The sequence below is a fragment of the Rana temporaria genome, chromosome 6 (genome assembly GCF_905171775.1).
Source record: "Rana temporaria chromosome 6, aRanTem1.1, whole genome shotgun sequence".
Lineage (NCBI taxonomy): Eukaryota > Metazoa > Chordata > Amphibia > Anura > Ranidae > Rana > Rana temporaria.
In genome coordinates this window covers 202,254,378-202,277,727 of record NC_053494.1, presented here as the reverse complement: position 1 = coordinate 202,277,727, position 23,350 = coordinate 202,254,378, and the positions used below count along the sequence as shown (strand labels likewise).

The 23,350-nt window shown below is 45.5% G+C and overlaps 1 protein-coding gene across 2 annotated transcripts in view; it reads left to right on the top strand.

Annotated features, from left to right (window-relative positions):
• ZRANB3 (zinc finger RANBP2-type containing 3) overlaps nt 1–22,823 on the top strand; it is a 382,760-nt gene extending 359,937 nt beyond the window's left edge. For both annotated transcript variants that reach the window (XM_040358099.1, XM_040358098.1), the window contains exons 19-21: nt 7,386–7,755; nt 12,460–12,591; nt 22,614–22,823. In XM_040358099.1, coding sequence (XP_040214033.1) covers nt 7,386–7,755; nt 12,460–12,591; nt 22,614–22,712 — 601 coding nt within the window. In that variant the 3' untranslated portion in view covers nt 22,713–22,823. The remainder of the gene's footprint in view (nt 1–7,385; nt 7,756–12,459; nt 12,592–22,613) is intronic.
• Nucleotides 22,824–23,350: the final 527 nt, after the last annotated feature.

Below are 23,350 nucleotides of genomic sequence, written 5' to 3'. Positions count from 1 at the left end.
TGAGATGTCCACACCTCCGACACGCTATACAGGAGTTTGAAGATCTTGAATCCAAGGGTTTCAGCCACAGGTTTCTTCCAGGCAGTGGCGATAGCATGGTGGAGTATCCCCTCCACAGGTTCATTAAATAAAGCTATTTTGGGTTCTTTGATAACATTTACCATGGTCACAGAGCATATTAACTTATGGAGTCTGATCCAGAAGCGCCAAACCTTACCACATAACCACCACATGTGGAACATTAAGCCCATCTGCTTACAACTTTGAACATGGTAAAGTTTTTATGAGATTTTAGTGATTGGGGTTTCATATAATTAAGTTGATCAAGTCCGTTCCCTTTAACAGTCAACAAAGAGTTGAGATCTGGGAAGAACCAGGGTGTGAGCCGGTTAGTTCCCAGCACAGGAAATGAGAAACTCTAAGTGTGTTCAGTGTTGCCATGGTGTGCGGTGAGCAGCGGGAGCAAGGATGCCGGTATTGTCTTAATTGTTCAGTCCTCCATGTAATGAACTTTGCTCTCTATATTAATAACGATCGGGAGAGCAGAGGACTGACCCGCTGGAGCTGTGAAATTCAGACTAATATCCTGGCACAGACGCCGTAATGAAAAAGATAAAGTTGGTCATTTTGAAGTGAAGTCTGCAAAACATTTCACAAACTTTTGCTGAGAACTTACTGCCTGGGGAGCCAGCTCTATGTGGAGCCATCACAAACCAGCAGAATTTCCATTACAGGGACTGGCCAACTCGCCAGAGTGACAAAAGAATCAAAACCGGAAACTGCATTTTTTTTTTTTTTTATTCCTTTTTATAGTCGATACAAAAAAAAGGTGCACTATCCTGTAACATTCCATAAACAAATACACTATATTGTCAACATTATTGGGACATCTACCTTTACATGCACATGAGCTTAATTACATCCCAGTCTTGGTCTGTAGGGTTCAATATTGAGTTGGCCCACCCAACAGGTATAACAGCTTCAACTCTTCTGGGAAGGTTGTCCACAAGGTTTAGGAGTGTGTTTATGGGACTGTTTGACCATTCTTCCAGAAGTGCATTTGTGAGGTCAGGGATTGATGTTGGATGAACAGGCCTGGCTCACAGTCTCCTCTCTAATTCATCCCAAAGGTGTTCTATCAGGTTGAGCTCTGTGCAGGCCAATCAAGTTCCTCCACCCCAAACTCATTCATCCATGTCCTTTATGGACCTTGCTTTGTGCACTGGTCCAAATCATTTGGTGGAGGCCTAACAGTTAGAGCTGCTGTATACAAAGCATCCTGGGCTAGATTCAGGTTGCTGCGCCCCTTCTTACGGCGGCGCAGCCTATCGTATTTACGCTACGCCGCCGCAACTTACAGGAGCAAGTGCTGTATTCACAAAGCACTTGCTCCGTAAGTTGCGGTGGCGTAGCGTAAATGGGGCTGGCGTAAGCCCGGGTAATTTAAATGTGGAAGGGGGGGCGTGTTTTATGCTAATATGTGATGACCTGACGTGATTGACGTGTTTTACGAATATGCGCCGTCCGTGTACATATCCCAGTGTGCATTGCTCCAAATGACGTCGCAAGGACGTCATTGGTTTCGACGTGAACGTAAATTACGTCCAGCCCTATTCGCGAACGACTTACGCAAACGACGCAAAAAATTCAAATTTCGAAGCGGGAACAACGTCCATAAATTGGCTGCGCCACCTAATAGCAGGAGCAACGTTACGCCGAAAAAGCCTTACGCAAACGGCGTAAAAAACTACCGCCGGGCTCACGTACGTTTGTGAATCGGCGTAATTTGCATACTCTACGCCAAAAACGATGGAAGCGCCACCTAGCGGCCAGCGTGAGAATGCACCCTAAGATACAACGGCGTAAGAGACTTATGCCAGTCGTATCTTAGGCTAATGTCGGCGTATCTTGCTTTCTGAATACAGAAAGAAGATACACCGGCGCAGCTTTGAATTTACGTGGCGTATCTATGGATACGCCGGCGTAAATCGTTGCTGAATCTAGCCCCCTCTCTGCTTCATTCTCGGAGCCGAGAATTGCTGGCAAGTGGAAAGGTGGGGAACACAACAGAGCAGAGGGGCAGAAGAACCGGACGTACTTCACACGTCTACTACAATGTACTATCATGAAATTTTTTGGATGTTTTGTAGCATGTCTAGTGTCCTCAACTGGTTAAGGTGATTGCGGCTGTAGTGTAGTGCAGCTCTACCCTCATTCTCCTAGGTCCAAGCAGTACTGATACTCTGCGGTTTAGGAAAATGTAAATTTGTTTTTAAGCCTTCGTGTATCAATACTGATCGGATTGATAGGAAAAAGAGAATAGAATAAAAAAAATTTCATTCAAGTGAACATTATGGGCCAGATTCACATAGAGATACGACGGCGTATCTCCTGATACACTGTTGTATCTCTGAGTTTCGTCGGTCGTATCTGTGCGCCTGATTCATAGAATCAGTTACGCATAGATATGCCTAAGATCCAACAGGTGTAACTGTGTTACACCGTCGGATCTTAGGCTGCAATTCCAGGCCGGCTGCTAGGTAGCGTTTCGGTTTATTTACGCCGACGATTATGCAAATGAGAACATACGCCGATTACGAAACGAACGATCGCCCGGCGCTTTTTTTTTACGTTGTTTGCGTTCGGCTTTTTCCGGCGTATAGTTACCCCTGCTTTTATGAGGTGCAGCCAATGTTAAGTATGGCCGTCGTTCCCGCGTCGAATTTTGAAATTGTACGTCGATTCACAAAAGCGCTGGACGCAAGTTATGCTCACGCCGAAACCAATGATGTCCTAGCGACGTCATTGGGAGCAATGCACGCCGGGAAAATTCGCGGACGGCGCATGCGCAGTTACATCGGCGCGGGGACGCGCCTGATTTAAATACTACACTCCCCCCTAGCCGCAGAATTTGAATTCCGCCGGGGGATTTAAGATACGCCGCCGCAAGTTTTGAGGTAAGTGCTTTGTGAATTGGCATTTGCTTTAAAAAATTGCGGCGGCGGATCTTAAATCGCATAGATTACGCGGATCTAAAGATCCGCTAACCTATGTGAATCTGGCCCTATATTACCATAAATTGATTATGTGCAGAAATTTGCCTCTTAACTCTTTGGTGACCAGAGGTCATTGAAGCCTAGATGTCCAAAAGAGATCAAAGTAAAACTCCAGGAATGATTTCACAAAACAGATTTTGGGCCAGTTTAGTTAAAACTGATCCTCACATGGTGAAACTATATGGCTGCTAGGGAAGCCACAATACACTAGTAGTAGCATTTGTTACAATACAGAAAACTGTGTCTCTTTTCTAGAGGCATGGGAGTGACTTTCCTCTGCTGTCTGCCGTCCCTCCACCATTCAGGAACCGCCTTGCACATGCAATGGGAACTAGGCAGGCTCTGATTGGCCAAAGTGGAGAAGAAAAAAAAGCGATGACCATATTCTGTTAATGTGTGGCACATCCCAGATCTGTTAATGGACACAAGAATGTTTTCCCCAAATGGGACCTTAAATGGCACTTTGGAAGATAGTTTATATGAATACCTTTGTTACAGGAGTTGTAAAGGAAAAAAATGTTTTTGCTGAAATGACTGGTTACAGGGTATAGAGACATAATAGTTAACTGATTCCTTTTAAAAATGATAAAAAATAGATAAAAATCAATCATATAATGTACCTGTAGTTTTAGTTTCGTTTTTGCATGTTTCCTGCCTCTCTGCTACACAGAGCCACAGAGCCAATACAGGGCAGTGATGGTTTGGAAAACGAAACTGATTGGTGCGGAGGGGTTTTAGACACACAGTAATCACACCTCCTTGATTAGTGACCACAGAGAGAAAGCTCCCAGCACTGTGGTTATCAGGAAACAGACAACCAGGAAGTGGGGAGATCAGAGAAGAATTACAGCAACTTGAGAGCAAAAACGAACAAGGAGGACATGAAAACAGCACTGCATTAAGGTAAAGGAAGCTATTAAGATATAAAAAAAATCCTTTACAAACCCTTTAACCACTTCAAAACCAGGCACTTGCGCCCCTTCCTGCCCAGGACAATTTTCAGCTTTTAGCGCTGTGACACTTTGAATCACAATTGCGCGGTCATACAACATTGTACCCAAACTACATTTTTATTAAAAAAAAAAAAATCCACAAATAGAGCTTTGTTTTGGTGGTATTTGATCACCTCTAGAGTTCTATGTTTTGCTAAACAAACTAAAAAAGACCCAAATCTTTTAAAGAAAAATCGTTTTTCGTAGTTTCTGTCATAAAATTTTTGTTTTCCCCTTCAATGACGGGCACTGATGAGGAGGCATTGTCATGTAGAATTGATGGGCACTGATAGGCGGCACTGACAAGCGGCACTGATGGGCACTGACAGGCAGCTGTGATGGGCACTGACAGGCGGTACTGAAAACATGACCTGTTGAGGACTGGAGTTGAGAAACCCAGATCTAGGGGATTACCTTCTTTGTGCTAATACCATTCATGACGTTAGAAGAAGTGATCTTTACTTATAATGATACAACCTCAACCCTACGGGACTGATATTTCCGGCCCCAGTGGCCCTTTCCCCCCCCTTTGATGCTTCTTAAACTGAGTAACTCGGCGGGGTCAAGAACCAACGCATGTTTTTATCCGTGTACGGCTATGCTTTGTTCTCTACTGTTCAACAAAGTGAATCTGATCCTGTCTACCACTGATGAAGGAGATTTGTTCTCTCTGAAACGCATCGGGTGACAGAAGACACTTGTATCAAATCGGAGAACAGTGATTGATTACCAAATACATGCCGTATTTTCTATGAATGTTTTATCAACTTGTTGAATATTGTATAAAACGTTTCTATTTTTTTTAAACATTGGTATATATGCTGTCTACGTGCAATTTTTAAAGTCCCATTTGAGGGGAAAAAAAGTTGTGTCTTTAGAGGTGGAAAAGAAGGGCGGGATGACGTTATGAGGTCTCCACCTTGGCCAATCAGAGCCTGCCTAGTATTCACTGACAAAAATCCAAGGAGGTTCCTGAGTGGCAATACTCTTTGGTTTCCAGCAGCAGAGGAAAGACGCTCCTACCTCTCCGGAAGAAAAAACGACTTATTGTATATAGTGAATGCTACCACAGTGAACTGCATACAGTTATGGCTTGTGTAGAATAGGCTTTTACCAAGCTGGATCACAGTAAGTCCATCATGTTAAATTATTCCCCAAGTAATACATTAATAGCTTTTTCATATGCGGGTGCTGCTTTGCGGGACGGGGCGCATCAAATTTTTTTTTTTTTTTCTGATTTATTTTACCAAATTATGATATAAATCAAGTTGAATTAAATCAAGTGTTTTTACTAGTGATTTAAATCAACTTGATTTAAATCAAATCCATCCTGCTTATTTTTTTTTGTTTTAACTTTTTGGACTTCAACTTTACCAGCTCCAGCTGGCTGCCAATGAGCCGTGTGCCTCACTGTGGGAAAAGCGCTATAATTGGCTGTCATAGTGATCTCATGATTGGGCTCCTGGTTTTAAAGTTAGTGTAGATTAATGTTACCTCAGCATCTTGCTGGGAAATGTAAATTTACAGATGGCAGTGTTGTGTAGCCAGTGACTAGCTGAATATCGCCTTCTTACCCCTTTTGTCAATTTCCCCACCGGAATTCACAGTTCTGCCTTGACTGCTCTTGTCATTTCGAGGCACCAAGTAGATGTCCTGATGTGGATAAAAAATGTGTAGCGCTGAAAAAAGTCACACGTTGCCAAAATGATTCAAAAATAATTATAACAAAAATAGTTTCCAATAAAGGTGAATTAAAGGGGTTGTAAAGGTAAATGTTTTTTTCACGGTACCACCCCCCCCCCCCGAACCCCCGTTTTACTTACCTGACCCCTCGAAAGTCCTGCGCGCATCCACGTGATCCTCTTCGGTTCCCAGCCTGGCCGTTGATTGGCTAGGCTGGATGGATTGATAGCAGCGCAGCCATTGGCTAGCGCTGCTGTCAATCACAGCGGATGACGCAGCGTGCCGGGGGGCGGGGCCGAGTGATACAGTTGGCAGCTATGCCCACCGCTGTATCACGGGAGCGCGCTTGCAAAAGCTTTCCACCATGCGAGCTCGCTCGCATGAAGGTGGAAAGCTTTTGCGAGGAGGAGCCGAGACAGCCGCCGAGGGAACCCAGAAGACCGGATTCAGGGACACTGTGCAAAACAAGCTGCACAGTGGAGGCAAGTATAACATGTTTGTTATTTAAAAAAAAAATGTCTGCCTTTAGTGTTCCTTTAAGTTCATATGGGAAATATTCCCGCGAGGAAGATGTAATCCTGTGTTACTCCAATGTTATTCCAAAATATGTGAAGACCCACCACCAGTGAATGTAAGGGGAGGCTTACCAGCTAGCCTATGACCGCCCTTCTCACGGCTCTGCAGAGATACAGATGATCGTGAATGGCATCCTGTGGAGACCTCCAGCAATGATCCTTTATCCATCTATCCCCTCTGTAGCGATGGTCAGTGCAATCACTCAGGTGCTCCAGTGACAAGTGTTCCAGCACAAGAGAAGCAATGGTGATCCAGATTTTGAAAATTTTGTGAAGCCAAATGGTATAGGAAAAAAGAGAGAAGGCTTCCAATAGTGCAGATGTTATAAAAATTTATTGTAAAATGCACAATAGCAGCTAAAAAAACTCTCTATAAAGAGTTTCCGACAATTTCCTTGCAAGGATGTATAAAAAAGAAGCTCCGTTCGTGACAGCACACGGGTTGTCGTTTCGCGCATGCGCATTGCAAAAAAACGCGACGCTCCGTAATGTAGAATTAGGGATTCAAGGAATGGGAGTTGGATCCAGTTACGGCCTTGTAAGGGGGGGGGGGGGGGCGGGAACAGACACAAATCGAAGCAACCTTATTGGATGAAGTCGGCCTTTAAATGTAAATGAACTATTTTTAGGCTTCATATGCTTAGTGGATTTTCCCTAACTAATAAACAATACCAGGAACACTTGAAAAATTAATGTCAATCCGTCTCTTCTTTCACTGTTTACAAAGTGTGAATGAATAATTTATCAGTGATCTTGTTTTACGAGTGTAAATATAGCTCACAGACTATGCAATATGTGCACATTAAGCGGGAGCGCGAGGGGGGGCCTCCCAGTAAGACTTTGTTAAAAACAAATGGATGGAGATTTTAATGGAAGGAGCGCGATGGGCGAGAACCACAATATCGCAAAATTAACAATTTATCCTTGATCTTGCTTCCTGTACCATTTTATGCCTCTTATTAGTTTCACAGTGTGACGTCGTAATAAGACAGTGATTATTATGCAGGCCGATTTAAGCAGAATGGTTAACATCTCTCCCGCGATTTCTAATCCCTCTCCAACTATGTTTCCAAATTTAGGACGCAAAACGCAGCCGACGGGGCCCAGGCAGACGGAGGGGACGAAAATGCAGCTCTGCAAGGTTATCTGCAGGTGCTGGACGACGCCGGGAACCCTCTGTGCCTGCACTGCCAGGAGCCCTGCCCCCAGGCGCAAGATCGGACCCCGGCCTGGGATTCACGACTTTGCTCACAAAAATGCCACGATGACTTCCTGATCCGCTCCAGTCAAAGTTACATGAGGGCGAAGGTTTTCGAAACCGAGCACGGCGTGTGCCAACAGTGCTGTTTAAATGTGCACGAGCTGTACCTGAGTGTGCGGGACGCACCCAGGAGCCAGAGGAAGGAGTTGCTCCAGAGCTCCTGGATGGCACAGCTGCCACTAGACCAGGTAAGATAAGAAGCAAATAAAATGTCTGGTGAGTAGAACATAAAGGGACAGCTTACAGAAAATTCGATTTTATTTTAGACTGGTCTCTTTAACCTCTTCCATACAGGGCTGTTATACACACATCCATACCAGGCCTATTCTGGCACTTCTCTCCTACATGTACAAATCATAATTTATTTGCTAGAAAATTACGCAGAACCCCCAAACATTATATATGTTTTTTTTAGCAGACACCCTAGGGAATAAAACGACGGTCATTGAAACGTTTTATCTTGCACGGTATTTGCGCAATAATTTTTCAAACGCCTTTTTTTTTGGAAAAAAATTGTTTCATGAATTAAAAAAATAACAAAACAGTAAAGGTAGCCCAATTTTTTTGTAAAATATGAAAGATGATGTTACACCGAGTAAATAGATACCTAACATGTCACGCTTTAAAATTGCGCACACTCATGGAATGGCGCCAAACTTCGGTACTTAAAAATCTCCATAGGCAACGCTTTGAATTTTTTTACAGGTTACCAGTTTAGGTTTACAGAGGAGATCTAGTGCTAGAATTGTTGCTGCCACTCTAACGCACGGGGCGATACCTCACATGTGTGGTTTAAACAGCGTTTACATATGTCGGCGGGACTTGCGTGTGCGTTCGCTTCTGCGCGCGAGCTACTGGGGACAGGGGCGTTAAAAAAAAATATTTTTTATTTTTTTTACAGATTTATTTTTTTACACTTTTTTTTTTTTATTTTTTTTTTTTTTATTATCACTTTTATTCCTATTACAAGGAATGTAAACATCCCTTGTAATAGGAATGTGTGTGACAGGTCCTCTTTATGGAGAGATGCGGGGTCAATAAGACCTCCACATCTCTCCTCCAGGCTGAAAAGCATGAAATCGGTGAAAAAAAAATCACCGATCTCATGAATACTGTTGCTTAGCAGCCGCAATTGCGGCTTTGTTTACTTACGGGGACCCGGGCGTGACGTCATCACATCGCGCCCGGGTCCTCCGACGTCCGGGTCGGATGTCAGCGGACACGTCACCACTGACATCCGTCGCTCCATAGAGGTACATGGAGTGCCCGATCACGTCTGCCGGGAAAACTGACGTGTGAGGCCGGGTACACACGGGCAAACATGTACGATGAAACCGGTCCGTCAGGCCGTTTTCACCGTACATGTCTGCCCGGGGACTTCTGTACGATGGCTGTACTAACCATCATACAGAAGTCCGCGCGTAAACAATACGCGGGGCGTGTCCGCGCCGTCGCGGCGACGATGACGCGGCGACGTGGGCGGGCCTGCCTTTTAAATGCTTCCACGCATGCGTCGAGGTCATTCGACGCATGCGAGGGGCGGCGGGCGCTCGGACATGTACGGTAGGTCTGTACTGAGGACCGAACATGTCCGAGCGGACAGGATTCCAGCGGACGGTTTTAAAACAAGTCCAGGAATATTTGACCGCTGGGAAAAGGCCCGGCCAGTTTCAGCATACATGTTTGGTCGTGTGTATGGGGCCTGAGAGAGAGCCCTAAGACACTTTTTTTTGTTCAACATTTTTTTTTGTCTTTTTTCCTTTGTTTAGTGATTGTCATTCAAAGTGTTTCAGCACAGAAAGCTGAACATTGGCCTGGGCAGGAAGGGGGTGAGAGTGCCCGGTAGGCAAGGGGTTAAGCATGAGCTCTTATGTTGGGTTCATTTATCAAAGTGTCTGAAAAGAAGGACTTTCTGTATTGACTCACAGCTTCCAATCAGATTTGGGACTGCAATTTTCAGAAAGGAAAATCTTGACTCGTGTCAGCGAGCAACTCAGACAGTCCTGGTTTCAATGTATAGAGGAGACGGGCTGTGACCGAAGAGCAGTCTATACCGGGACTTCCTTATCACACCGTCTGAGATGGGAACTGTCTGTATTGACCTGCAGCTACCTATCGGATCGAAGACTTCCATTCTCCAGCTGTCGGCTTACAGCGCAGGTTTCCCTGCTGCGAGGCACTGGAGACAGTTCCTATTTTTGAGACGTGATAAATGAGGCCCATATCAATTAGAGCGAGTCTGTTTCCATGGTGACAGAATGCCGGCTTTTATCGGTAATGACAGCCGGAGGAGATTTTTAGGTCACCGTAGTAAGTGCCGAACATCTTCTCAGTAACTTTCTGCATTGCCTGTAGCCCCCTTCTTAGGACCTTTTGTCCGGGCCTTTGGGTGAGGGGTGACTTCTTCTTAGTCCATGTCTCAGAATGTATTGAAGCCAGAGGATCAGAATGACAGCCTGGCATCTAACAGAAGGCAAATCTCCAGTGGAAGCTTACACTATATTGTCAAAAATATTGGGACGCCTGCCTTTCTAGCACATGATTTTTAATGTCATCCCAGTCTTAGTCCGTAGGGTTCAATATTGAGTTGGCCCCGCCCTTTGCAGCTATAACAGCTTCAACTCTTCTGGGAAGACTGTCCATACTTCTGATCAGTAGCCAAAGTGATAGGCTCCCCAGTCATGTGACTTTTGTGTGAGCCGGTCACCAGGGATGAGCTCCGGCGTGTTCGCACACTCCACATGCAGAGCCCGCCAGGAAGTCTGCACAGCGCCGCGCTAACCGCAGGCAGGGAGACTTTGTCCCGATGCTCGGCTGCAGAGATCGGGAAATGTCTCCCTGCCTGTGATTAGTACAGCGCCGTGCCGACATCCTGGCGGGCTCTGCACGTGGCCTGCCAACACGCCGGAGCTCATCCCTACTGGTCACATGATAGAGAAGCAGCGCCACCTTCTGGCGTGAAAGTTGACCTTTTGCACCGTGTTATGTTACATTCCTATTTAGGGTGTAACGTGATGAAAATGGCAGCCGCTGTCACTTTTTACATTTTGCATGGCTGTGTGGGGCTCCGGCTGCGCAGTCACATCATTCTTTCACAGCGGCAGATGAACATGTAGTTCTCAATGGATGAGGAGTGTGGTAATCTCTTCGTAGTCCCATGACACTTCCAACTCTGCAAATGAAAGCCTGTACAGAGGGATGAGCAGGAGGAAGAGTCTGCAGAAGCTTGACATTGCACCTGCAGTCACTGGATATACTTTGCAGGTTCCTTTAAAAAAAAAAACATTCAAAAATATGTAAATTTATTATTTTCTTTTTAAAAGGTGAACTTAGCCTGTAAATTACCATATTTATCTTGCTATAATGTGCCCCAGCGTATAGCGCGCACCCCCGAACTTGAAGGAAGATTCCTGCAAAAAAAAAAAATACTTAGTTTGGATGCCCCTCGTCGGTGTCTTGCCCATCGTCCATCGCGTCCTGACCGTCGTCCAGCGCGTCCATCGGCAGCCTCGTCCGGTCTGGCGTCCTTCTGCGGCCATCCCCGCTTCCCGCACTGTGTTCGAACCACTGCGCCGACATACCGAGCGGAGTACATTCGGGTATAGTCAGGCGGGCTCGGCTCCTCTTGCGTAAACGACGTACAGGACGCACACGACGTGACCGCGAGAGGAGCCGAGCCTGCCCGACTATACCCGAGTGTACTGCGCTCGGTATATGTCGGCGCAGTGGTTTGAACAAAGCGCGGGTATCGGCGTATATCGCGCACCCACGATTTTGCCCTGTTTTTCAGAGCAAAAAAGTGCGCGGTATATGACGATAAATGCGGTATATGCCGATAAATACGGTATATAAAAACACTCACCTTGTAAAACAACCCATAATGTTTATTATTATTATTGTACAGGATTTATATTGTGCCAACAGTGTGCGCAGCGCTTTACAACATGAGGGCAAACAGTACAGTTAGAGCCTATTATTATTATTATACAGGATTTATATAGCGCCAACAGTTTACGCAGCGCTTACCATTCACACAGGGACGACTTTGGATCCGACTTCAAGTCGCCTAAAGTCGCGCTGCATGAGAAAATCAATATAAGTGAATGGAGTCGTCTTAATGCACACTACTGCAGTCGCTCCAAATTCAGAAATTCAACTTGTAGGCAACTTGAACTCATTGATTTCAATGGAAGTCGACTCAGAAGTCAGATCACTGTCTTAACAGAAGCAACAATACAAAAAGAGAACATACACACTGTGGCGATGCGCTGACAGGATGTTAAAAAAATGTCCTGCAAGCAGCATCTTTTGGAGCGGTGAAGGAGTCAGCGCGGCCGAACCGCCGGCAAAGCGCCGCTGACCTACTAAGAGAAGGTGAGAAATGTCTGCTCATACTTGTGGGGAACTGCTGGAACACCTTCCCAGGAACCCAAAAGTAACGCCGTACGTTCCATTTTATTCTGTAAGATACAGAGACAGCTCTAGTTATCGGTGAGACATTTTTCACATAGTGTTGGAGTTCAGAAATGTGACACTTTTTCATCATTACGATGTGAGGGATTCGCACTCTTTTGTGTTCTCCTTCTTGTAGTTTGCTCCATTGTAGTTTTCATACTATTAATTGAAGGCAGTGGTGCTTGCAGTGCGTGGGGATGTACAATAAACCTAACCGCCTGATCACTTGTACTCTCACATTCCCATGACAATAGCTGTCAGACGCCAGTTTTAATGGGGTCCATACAGCGATGTTGCTGTACTGTGACATTAAACCACTGCGTGACAGCTAGTCATCTGGAAATAAGGTGGATCGAGGCGGTTACTGGCCCTTTTTTATGTGTCATGTCTTCAAATGTGTAACAGGACGAACGATATGTAACCCTTTTCTTTCGCAGCTTAACGAACTCATCCGCAACCCCAGTGAAGGGCAATTCTGGCAAGTGGACCACATCAGGCCGGTGTATGGTGGGGGAGGCCAATGTTCACTGGACAATCTGCAAACCCTGTGTACCGTCTGCCACAGAGAGGTATGGCGTTTCTTTTATTCATTATTCAGTCTTGCGTGTCTTTAAAGGAGGGGCCAATGGTTTGGGGTATTTTTATTAGTCAACCTGAATTAGAAGTGAATATTTGCTCTCTTATAGGAAATCCGTTCAGTGTTATTTAAAAATGTAGCTTTTGCCTTGCATGCCTTCTGAAAATGAATATTACACTCATGCCTTGAGCCTCAAAGCTGTATATCTGCAGTGTGAGATCTCTAGTCTCACTAGATTTGGTGATGTCACTACTGTGCTGCTCATTGTTCTCCTTGCTGGAGAGGAAGCTGTACCTGAGGACCTCCCTGCAAGGGAAAAGCTCAATACTTTGTTGAAGCCCCTTTGGCACCAATTACAGCCTCAAGTCTTTTTGAGTATGATGCTACAAGCTGGGCACACCTATTTTTGGGCAGTTTCTCACATTCTTTTTTACCTCTCAAGCTCCATCGGGTTGGACGGGGAGCGTCGGTGCGCAGCCATGTTCAGATCTCTCCAGAGATGTTCAATCGGGTTCAAGTCTGAACTCTGGCTCGGCCACTCAGAGTTTTTTTGTAGTCACTCCTTTTTTATCTTGGCTGTGTGCTTAGGGTCGTTGTCCTTCACCCCAGTCTGAGGTCCAGAGCGCTCTGGAGCAGGTTTTCATCTCTGTACATCTTTCCCTCCCTCTTGACTAGTCTCCCAGTTCCTGCCGCTGAAAAACATCCCCACAGCATGATGCTGCCACCACCATGCTTCATTGTAGGGATGGCAATGGCCAGGTGATGAGCGGTGCCTGGTTTCCTCTAGACATACCGCTTGCCATTCAGGCCAAAGAGTTCAAGCTTTGTTACATCAGACCAGAGAATTTTGTTTTTCATGATCTGAGAGTCCTTCAGGTGCCTTTTGGCAAACTCCAGACAGGCTGTCATGTGCCTTTTACTGAGGAGTGGCTTCTATCTGGCCACTCTACCATACAGGCCTAATTGGTGAAGTGCTGCAGAGATGATTGTTCTTCTTGAAGGTTCTTCTCTCTCCACAGAAAAATGCTGTGAGATACCATTTGGTTCTTGGCCACCTCCCTGACTAAGGCCCTTCTCCCCGATCGCTCAGGTTGGCCAGGCGGCCCACTCTAGGAAGAGTCCTGGTGGTTCCAAACTTCTTCCATTGACAGATGATGGAGGTCACTGTGCTAATTGGGACCTTCAATACTGCAGAAATATTTCTGTACCCTTCTCCAGATCTGTGCCTCCATACAATCCTGTCTACAGACAATTCCTTGGACTTCATGGCTTGGTTTGTGCTCTGACATGCACTGTTAACTGTGAGACCTTGTATAGACCGGTGTGTGCCTTTCCAAATCATGTCCAGTCAACTGAATTTACCACAGGTGGACTCCAATCAAGTTGTAGAAACATCTCAGGGATGATCAGTGGAAACAGGATGCTCCTGAGCTCAATTTTGAGTGTCATGGCAAAGGCTGTGAATACTTATGTACATGAGATTTTATTAGCAAAGATTTCAAACAAACTTCTTTCACGTTGTCATTATGGGGTATTGTTTGTAGAATTTTGAGGAAAATAATTAATTTAGATCATTTTAGAATGAGGCCCCTTTCACACGGTCGGACCGTTCAGGTCCGTCTGTCAGTTTTGTCGGCGGTCCTGAACGGCTGCTCCATGCAAGCCTATGGAGCGTCGGATGTCCAGGGAGACATGTCCGCTGATATCCGACCCGATCCGCCAAAATCAGTCCATGGCGGATCGGATCAGGTGAGATCTGATGAAAATGGACATGATGTCTGTTTTCATCAGATCTTTCTATAGGAGACAGTGGCGCTGCACAAGCCCCTCCCCAGCTCTCCCAGTGAGCTGGCGCACTCCGTAGCGACAGAGTCCGCCTCGTGTGAAAGAGGCCTAAGGCTGTAACCTAAAATGTGGAAAAAGTGAAGCTCTGTGAAAACTTTCCAGATGCTCTATGCTCTTTCTGGACTTTAGGATGCTCTGCAAGATATGTGAACGGACATGCCGCATCGTGATTAACCAATCCGCTGCTTTCCTGTCTCCTCGGGTCTCATTTCTCACAAGCGTGAATAAAATAAGGTGTATAGATTATGTTACAATATACGTGTCAGCGGCTTGTCAGTATTTTTTATTGTGAATGTCGGTGTCATTGTTGGTGTTGCTGCGTGTCACAGCTGTCAATATCGGGGTCACTGAGAGCGTTAAACTCGCCGTTTGTAGAAGTGTCTAATTGATTGCAGTTTCTGTGTAAGTTGTTTTTCTCCTTCATTAAGAGTTTTTATTCCTCATACAGTCAATAGTGTTCTGTGGATGTCACGGTCATGTTATGTACAACAGTCACACTTTGCATCATTATTGGTATTGCTGTGCGATTACGCGTCTCGGGGTACATTATACGGACATAGACACGGTTTCTCTGTTTGGGGGGGGTGTGTAGCAGGGTCTGAACCCCCACATTTCTGTGTTCAGTATGGCAGATGGTACCTAGGGGTGCTGGAGTTTTACAAGTCAGGGCCTTTTAAAGTGAAACTTTACTATAGTATATATATATATATATATATATATATATATATATATATATATATATTATAACCTATATTAAAGCATAAGTTCACCTTTGGGAACATGTTACACCAGTTTTTAGGGTGGAACATGTAACATGTTTCCAATGCTGCAGCCACTGCCTGATCCCCCCTCCTCCCTATGACAGCAGTATGGGGAGAAGTTTCCTGTACTAGCTGTCACTTTTTTAAATCCGTGTGGCCATGCAGGGCTCCGCCCACAATGCCCCGTCATTCATTTACACAGCTGTGTGAATGAACTACAAGCCCCAAAAAGCACATAGATACTCTGACAGATCTGCAGGAGACCCGCATGGCACCAGTGATTCACTGGTGCAATGCTTTACACCAATTGTCTTCAAACTGCAGCCCAGGGGTCAGATATTGCTCTTTGCTTGTTTATATCCAGCCCCTGGGGCACTATTTTACCCACTGATACCATCAACAATGGGGCATAATGCCCCCCACTGACACAAGTAAAGGGGCACAATTCACCAACCATGGGGCACAATTCCTCCCAATGGCAGCAATGATGGGGCACAATTCCTCCCAACGACAGCAACGATGGGGCACAATTCCTCCCAAAGACAGCAATGATGGGGCACAATTCCTCCCAAAGACAGCAATGATGGGGCACGATTCCTCCCAAAGACAGCAATGATGGGGCACGATTCCTCCCAATGACAGCAATGATGGGGCACGATTCCTCCCAATGACAGCAATGATGGGGCACGATTCCTCCCAATGACAGCAATGATGGGGCACGATTCCTCCCAATGACAGCAATGATGGGGCACGATTCCTCCCAATGACAGCAATGATGGGGCACGATTCCTCCCAATGACAGCAATGATGGGGCACGATTCCTCCCAATGACAGCAATGATGGGGCACGATTCCTCCCAATGACAGCAATGATGGGGCACGATTCCTCCCAATGACAGCAATGATGGGGCACGATTCCTCCCAATGACAGCAATGATGGGGCACGATTCCTCCCAATGACAGCAATGATGGGGCACGATTCCTCCCAATGACAGCAATGATGGGGCACGATTCCTCCCAATGACAGCAATGATGGGGCACGATTCCTCCCAATGACACCAAAGATGGGGCACAATGCCTCCCAATGATACCAATAATTGGACCCAATGGCCGCAATGATGGGGCACAATTCCCCCCCAATGGCCGCAATGATAGGGCACCACAACTCCCAATGACACAAACAATTGGTCCCAGTGGCAAAAACGATGGGGCACAATTTCACCCAATGACTCAAATGGTGAGGCACAATGCCTCCCACTGACACCAAAGATGTTTATTCCCGCTGACATCTGGACCTTCTCTACTCCCAATGGTTACAGTCGGCCTTTTTAAAGTCCAAGGGACAGCAAACTGGCCCCTGTTTAGAACTGTTGGAGACCCCTGCTTTACATGCTGAAAAAAAAAGAAATATTTTACCTGCAAAAAGAAGTGCATTTATTTATTATTTTTCTAAAAAGTGAAGTTATCCTTTAATGGATAAGTTTACCTTTCAAGTAAAAAATAAATAAATGCTTGTATTTTTGCAGGAAAAAAAATGTGCATTTATAATTTTTTCCCTTGGGAAAGTGGCAAGCATTGCACCAGTCATCTGTGGATCGGGGTTCAATGTCAGGATCCTGCAGACAAGCCCTGCAGCTTTCAGCCCATACCTCTGATACAGGCTGACTGTTTACAAGCTGCAGGGCTTGTGAATGAACTACTCCTTTTTTTTTAAAGCCTATGACGTGTGAACACAAAAAAAACCAAAAAACTCCACCCGGTGCAGAAAAAATGTGCACACACATAAAGAGTGTTCACAAAAACGTGCAGACGGGTGCCATGTCAAGTGGTCCTCCTGTGAAGAAGGGACTCAAAAACCCTGATCCCCCGGGGCGTTAGGCTCCAGACGGGGACTAAGGTACTGTGGTCCGAGCAACCGAAGCCGACACGGACCCAACTTCCTCGGAGGGTCTGCCGAAACAGAACCCTCCCAGTACTAGGTGGGGCTCCCCCGAAGGGAGACCCCATGAGAGCAGGTGAACTAAGCCAGAAGGCCATGTCCTCCCACTTCCAAGACGTTCAGGGCTGGCCCGAGGACCGGCACCCTAATAGTCACACAGTGAACAAAACGTGCACAAACAAAAAAAGACAAATGAATGAACTACTAGAGTACTCATTAGCGCCCCCGCAGTCCATTAAATATTACAAGCCATTGGCCGCAGTGGATGACTACTACTTGTGGTTCTCTTCTTCACAGATCGCGGTGAATAAATGACCAATCCATGTGGGTGGAGCGGTGTTTTCAAAATGTGACAGCGGGTGCTGGAAGATCCCCCGCCAGTTGTCACAGGGGAAAGGGGGGGTTCACAGGTGTGGGGGGCAGGTCATTACACCCAAATTATGGGTAGTAACGCGTCACATGCCCTGAAAAGGTGGGTTTAGCCTTTTAAAGATCTATTGTCTGGGAGGAGAATCAGGAAGACAATAGTGAATATTAATTCACTATTGTCACACAACTGGGTGGGCTTAGGGCCCCAAACCCCTCCCTTTTTTTTAAGTCAATTAGAGCCTCAGGTTCTAATCACGTGCTTAAAAAAAAAAAAAAAAAAAACATTGGAATCCATGTGTCCGGCACCCTGCATGTAAATTAGGGGCCGGATGCATGGATTAGGGGGTGGCGCCCCTGCGTCCCGTATGGACGGGCCGCCACTGTCCATATGCTTGTTCCAAGTGAGTTAGATCAAGATTTTCAGAAAGAGGTCAACAATGAACACCTCCTTCATATCTCAGCAGAAGTTTCCTTCAAGGTGGAGAGCAATAGATGCCATGTGGAGTCAGACCTTTGCCCCCAATTGTTTCAAAATTGAGAAAACCCTTAGAGCCGGTTCACACAGGGGCGGCGCGACTTCGGGGGCGACTCGGCCAGGCGACCTGAAGACGACTTGCAAAACTACTTCTGTATAGAAGTCAATGCAAATCGCCCCGAGTCCCCCCCGAAGTCGTACAAGAACCTTTTTCTAAGTCGGAGCGACTTGCGTCGCTCCTATTAGAACGGTTCTATTCACTAGAATGGGACGCGACTTGTCAGGCGGCTGCGTCGCCTGACGAGTCGCCCCAGTGTGAACCGGGTCCTAAATATTTGTTGATGGAAGCTTGTTTTTATTTGTCTGTTCAGTGAGCTCTCTGCGGAGTGAAGACTATTCTACACTTTGGACAGTTTGTAGACATATTCCTCTAGATCTCGACTCTGAAAGAAGTTTTCGGAGACGAGCTCCGGCATGGCATGTCACAGACCTTGATTGACATTATTTTGCCCGGCTAAAATAACACTAATGTTATTACATAAACCGGGGCGATTCTTCATTGTTCATCAGGTAAAAAGTGTAGAGAGAGCAAATTACTCTCTATTCCTATCCGCACAGTAATTAGCAGTAATTATTGCCCAGAGAAAATGGGAAAGGCTTAGATCAGGGCATCAACAGCGCTGCCCTCCTTTCAATTATTTTACAACTGTCCATATCATTCCTTCAATGCCTTCGATTGATTGCTGGGTAGTGGAAGGTGACTTTCTCGCCTGGATCCAGCGCAGGAGTGGAGTCTCTGCTCTTCCTTAATTGGGGCAATTTTTATGGCTCGCCTTTCTAAAGAGCGTACCAGATAAAATGGAAGTGCCTCGTTATCTGCATTTTCTAATTTCTGCAAATTTCCCATCACTAATGAGGCAATTTGAGTGAGAAGCGGCGGACTTGTCCAGCGGTATAACTGCCTCCTGACAACCCGACAAGCTCGGAGAAGCTTCAGATGATGTGACACTCCGTGCTTGTTGATGCCAAAAGCTTTCAGCTAAGCCTTATTTACAGTGCGAGTCATTCTGGGAATGTACTGCCTTACCCAGAGTCCATTGAGGCACCCCGAGTGTCCTTTCACTTTTTACATTCTTTTTTTTTTTTAGTTTTTTGTTTTTGGACTATAATGAGGATGCTGAAGGAGAGGGTCACAATTAAAGCTGATCTAGCATCAGATGTATGTTTTCATATTAAAAGAGGAATATATTTTTTTGCTTTTTTAGAATCCAACTTACCTAGGTGCAGTGGCGGCCGCTCCATATGGGGTGCAGGGGTGCCGCCCCCCCATAATCCATGTGCCTGGCCCCTAATCTACATGCAGGGCTCTGGACGCATTGGATTCCGGTGGATCTTTTTTTTTCTTTTTAAGCACGTGATTCAACAAAAAGTGTAATGCGCCCCGAGCCAACCACCTGTAATATTATTATTATATATATTATATATATGTTATATATAATATTATATAATAATATTCGCTGTTGTCTTCCTGATTTTCCTCCAAGCCAATCAGGAAGCAGGAGGAGAGAGATTGGCCGAGAGGAGAAGCGATCGTACTGGCTGGTACTGGAGATGGGGAGGATGTACGGGGAGATCCGGATGATGGCCATCTCTCTGCTCTGCATCGCCGCCCGCAGCGATCTCTTAGCTCTGCATTGTCACCAAACCAGCTCTCTGCTCAGGGAGATTTGAGAACCAAGCAATTAGCAGTGTTTGATCACTCGCTTCTCAGTGTTAGAACCTAGCGCTGGTGGGGGACCAATGCTGCATCCTCATAGGCAGTGGCGGCTGGTGCTCCAGCCAGGGAGGGTGGTCTGTTCGAAAATCCAGTGACAATCTTGAAATGTCACTGGATTTTCATTTGTGGACTGTTTTTGAAGTTTTATCAAGGAACTTTATCACCATCAATTCACATGATTGATTTATGGACTCTGCACAATTCGTTCAATGGTTTTGTTGCATCACCAGCACATGAACTTTATGTTATATATAATTTATATTTATATTATTTGAGATGCCTAATTACTCATGACTGATGTAGATTATCATATCTGGGTATAGTGCACCTCCACATAATATTTTATTTCACTCACTCATGTGGATAGGCGGTTGCCTGTTCCTCACTCCAATATAGGGTGTTGTAACCAATTCCACAATTTTTTTATGCAACTTTTTAGCGCCCCCACATTTACATATTGCACTATTGTTATTTTCACTAGTTTGGGGTGCAGCTTTATTTAATCTAATTTTAGAATTTATGCAATAGGCGCAAGATACAATTTTTTTTCAAGCTTTGGCTGTACTTCTCCTTTAAGCCAATGCATGCTAAGTAATGTGAAAGTGTAACATTTCCAGGTGTTTGTTTATTACCTCTCTTAGAGAGGACAGTACTCCCCATGACAATACCTTCACCTGCGTTACTCTTCAGAGAGGACAGTGCCATCTTTGTTTACGCATCATCCAGGGTCACCATAAGCCGGCTCAGAGGTGATGGTCATGTAGATCCTTGTGCCTGTGCATTTCTTAGCTATGCTCACAAACCTGGCCTGCTACAAAATGCTTCCTCCTGCCTGCAGCAGATTGATGACATCAGCGTAGCAGTTTTTTTTTTTTGTACACGCAGGCTTGTAAAGTCACTGAAAGGTAGTGAACCTGTAAGGAGATAAGGGAGCTGCAGTTACTGCTTTGCTTTGAAAGGTAAAAGCTTGGTGTGTGGATCCCAGTCCTGGCTTCACTACAAGAAGGACGTTGCGCTACATGACAAAACGTTTGTGGACCCCTGAACGTCACACTTACGTGGGCTTGTTGGACTTCTCCTTCTGAAGACCATGCCTATTAATATGGAGTTGTCCCTCCTTGCAGTGATAACCTCCACTCTCCTGGTAAGGCTTTTCCACAAGACCTTGGAGCGTGTCTCTAGGATTGTATGTCCATTCCACCGGAAGAGCTGAAGGTTCATGAGAAATATCTTGGCCAAAATCGACATTGCAATTTATTTGTATATCTAAGAAAGGGGTGTGTTCTGTAGTCCAACATGAGAAAACTCAGTAGAGGTTGTCAATACTGCTTGGCATTTCAGTGCAGTAGTGGCACTGCACACAGTGGTGTTGTCAAGTGAAACAGAGTTAGGAGCTCTCTGGATTTTGGGAGATCAACGGGTATTCTGTATTTGCATCATCTTCAAAGAGCCAAAACCTGGTGAGATGTGCATGTATTGCAGAGATGTACTAAATATACATTATTTTTCTTTTTGTCAAGACATACAAGAACCCTGAAGCTGTGCCCAAAAAGGCAAAGGACTAGACAGTGTTGCCTTTGTGCCCCTTGAAGTTGACCTTACCCCATTACTGACTTAGCGTGTGATATTCTGCACTGTGTTTCTGTGTGGAGGTGGGCATCTTTGGCTTGGTTTCCTCATGTCAAAGCTGTCCCCTGATCATACATAAAGATATACAACTATGAGGCTGTAGGTACAGGAGTGCCTTGGCACACTCGCCAGGTAGAGAACTACTTTTGTTTTTCATAAAGCGTTCCAGAAAAAAAAGGTCAATTTCTCTTTTGTTCATTGGAGGACACAGTTCTCATTTAGATAATCACCAACTGGTTTTATGGCCATCTACAGGAGTAGGATGCTACATACACTAAAAAGGCAATAACAGCCCAGAGGACCAGCCCCCTGTTCCTGGTGGCCAAAAGCCTCGCCACAGATGTAGACAACTTAGTTATTAGCCTAACGTCTTGGAGAAAGGATTTTGAACTTTCTTTTCAGAAATCCTAAGATCCTTTGTTTTTTCTTATTACAAGTCGGTAGCTGGGGGAAATGTTGGATCATTTAGATCCTGGTAGCACCCCCCACAGTTGCAGCCAATCCACCCGGACTCCTTGCTTTGTGAGGGTTTGGCTGCAATGGCCCACTTTCCTAGGGGGTAGCATGTGTTTTTTTTTTCCCCTTGGCGGGTACATATGACTGGCTAAACTGATGGCTTGTCAGTGTCCTCCTGAAAGGCCTGCAGCACCTCGGCTCTGGAAGGTGGTAGTCTGCAGTGCCATGGCAGATGACTGCGACTCCTGGAAAATTACCACCAAAGGTAGTAAGGTGAGTAGTGTTCCTCTATTTTTTTTTTTTTGTTTGGTGCACTGTCTATCCTTTATTATATTGCACAGGGGTTATTGAATGGGGCTTGTGGAGGCACCGGGATTCCCATGAGGCTGTAGCTACAGGAGTGCCTAGGCCAGTGATGGAGAACCTTGGCACCCCCAGATGTTTTGGAACTACATTTCCCATGATGCTCATGCACTCTGCAGTGTAGTGGAGCATCATGGGAAATGTCATACCAAAACATCTGGGGTGCCAAGGTTCGCCATCACTGGCCCAGGCACACCCACTTAACGGGAATAGCACTGCTATTTTCAGGTGGAATTTCAGACAAAAGATTATTTTAACATTTCTAGATGTTTTCTCTAGATGGCGAATCTTCGCTTTTCTAGTTCAGGTCCAGTTTAAGCTGAAATGAGATATAATTTGCAGGAAATGTTTTAATGAGAGATCTTACTTTTATGCTTCAACCTGTATTTTCCTTTATCCAGAGAACAGCTCGGCAGGCGAAGGAAAGGAGCCAGATAAAGAAACATTCCATGGCCTCGAAATACGGCTCTGACATCACTAAATTCTTCTCCAAGGTCTGACATTTCCTTGCGATTTTCCCGTCTCTTCACCTGTACAAGTCTTATGTTTTTTCTCTGGTTTTATGTTCTTCTGATTCATGAATACAATAAAAAGATTTATTTGGATGAGTAGCATCTGGTCACACGTGCCTTATTAGTGCGATGGCTAAGCCGAGGAGTGAACGGGAAGCGGCATGTCTGGGGAGAGATACGCGGAGTACGGTTATACCAACGACGCTGTACACCCGAAGCATTCCGATGTAATAAAGGGTGTGAGCCTAGGACCGTCTCAGCTGAGTGATGTGTCATGTAAAGCATTGTATTCATAGAATTTATACAGCTATGTGGCCAAATATAAAAAAACAGATTGCACCAGGGCAGTGAGCTTATCCCTTTCTACATGTTTATTGCTCGTACTATCTAAGAGATCTTCACCGACGGGGCTCACCGGTGGGCTTTGCTGCACTAGGAGCTCGCTCCAATTATCTGCAGGTATTCAGACACGGTGCAGGAGGAACATCACACAGAGACGTGTCGGCTTATTTCTCACACATACACATTACAGCTGCTATGGAATCCGAAGAAACTCAGCTGTGCTAGATTTTGGCCTCATAAAAGGATGATTTCTGTATAAGGACCTGCTACATTGTCGGCTCTAT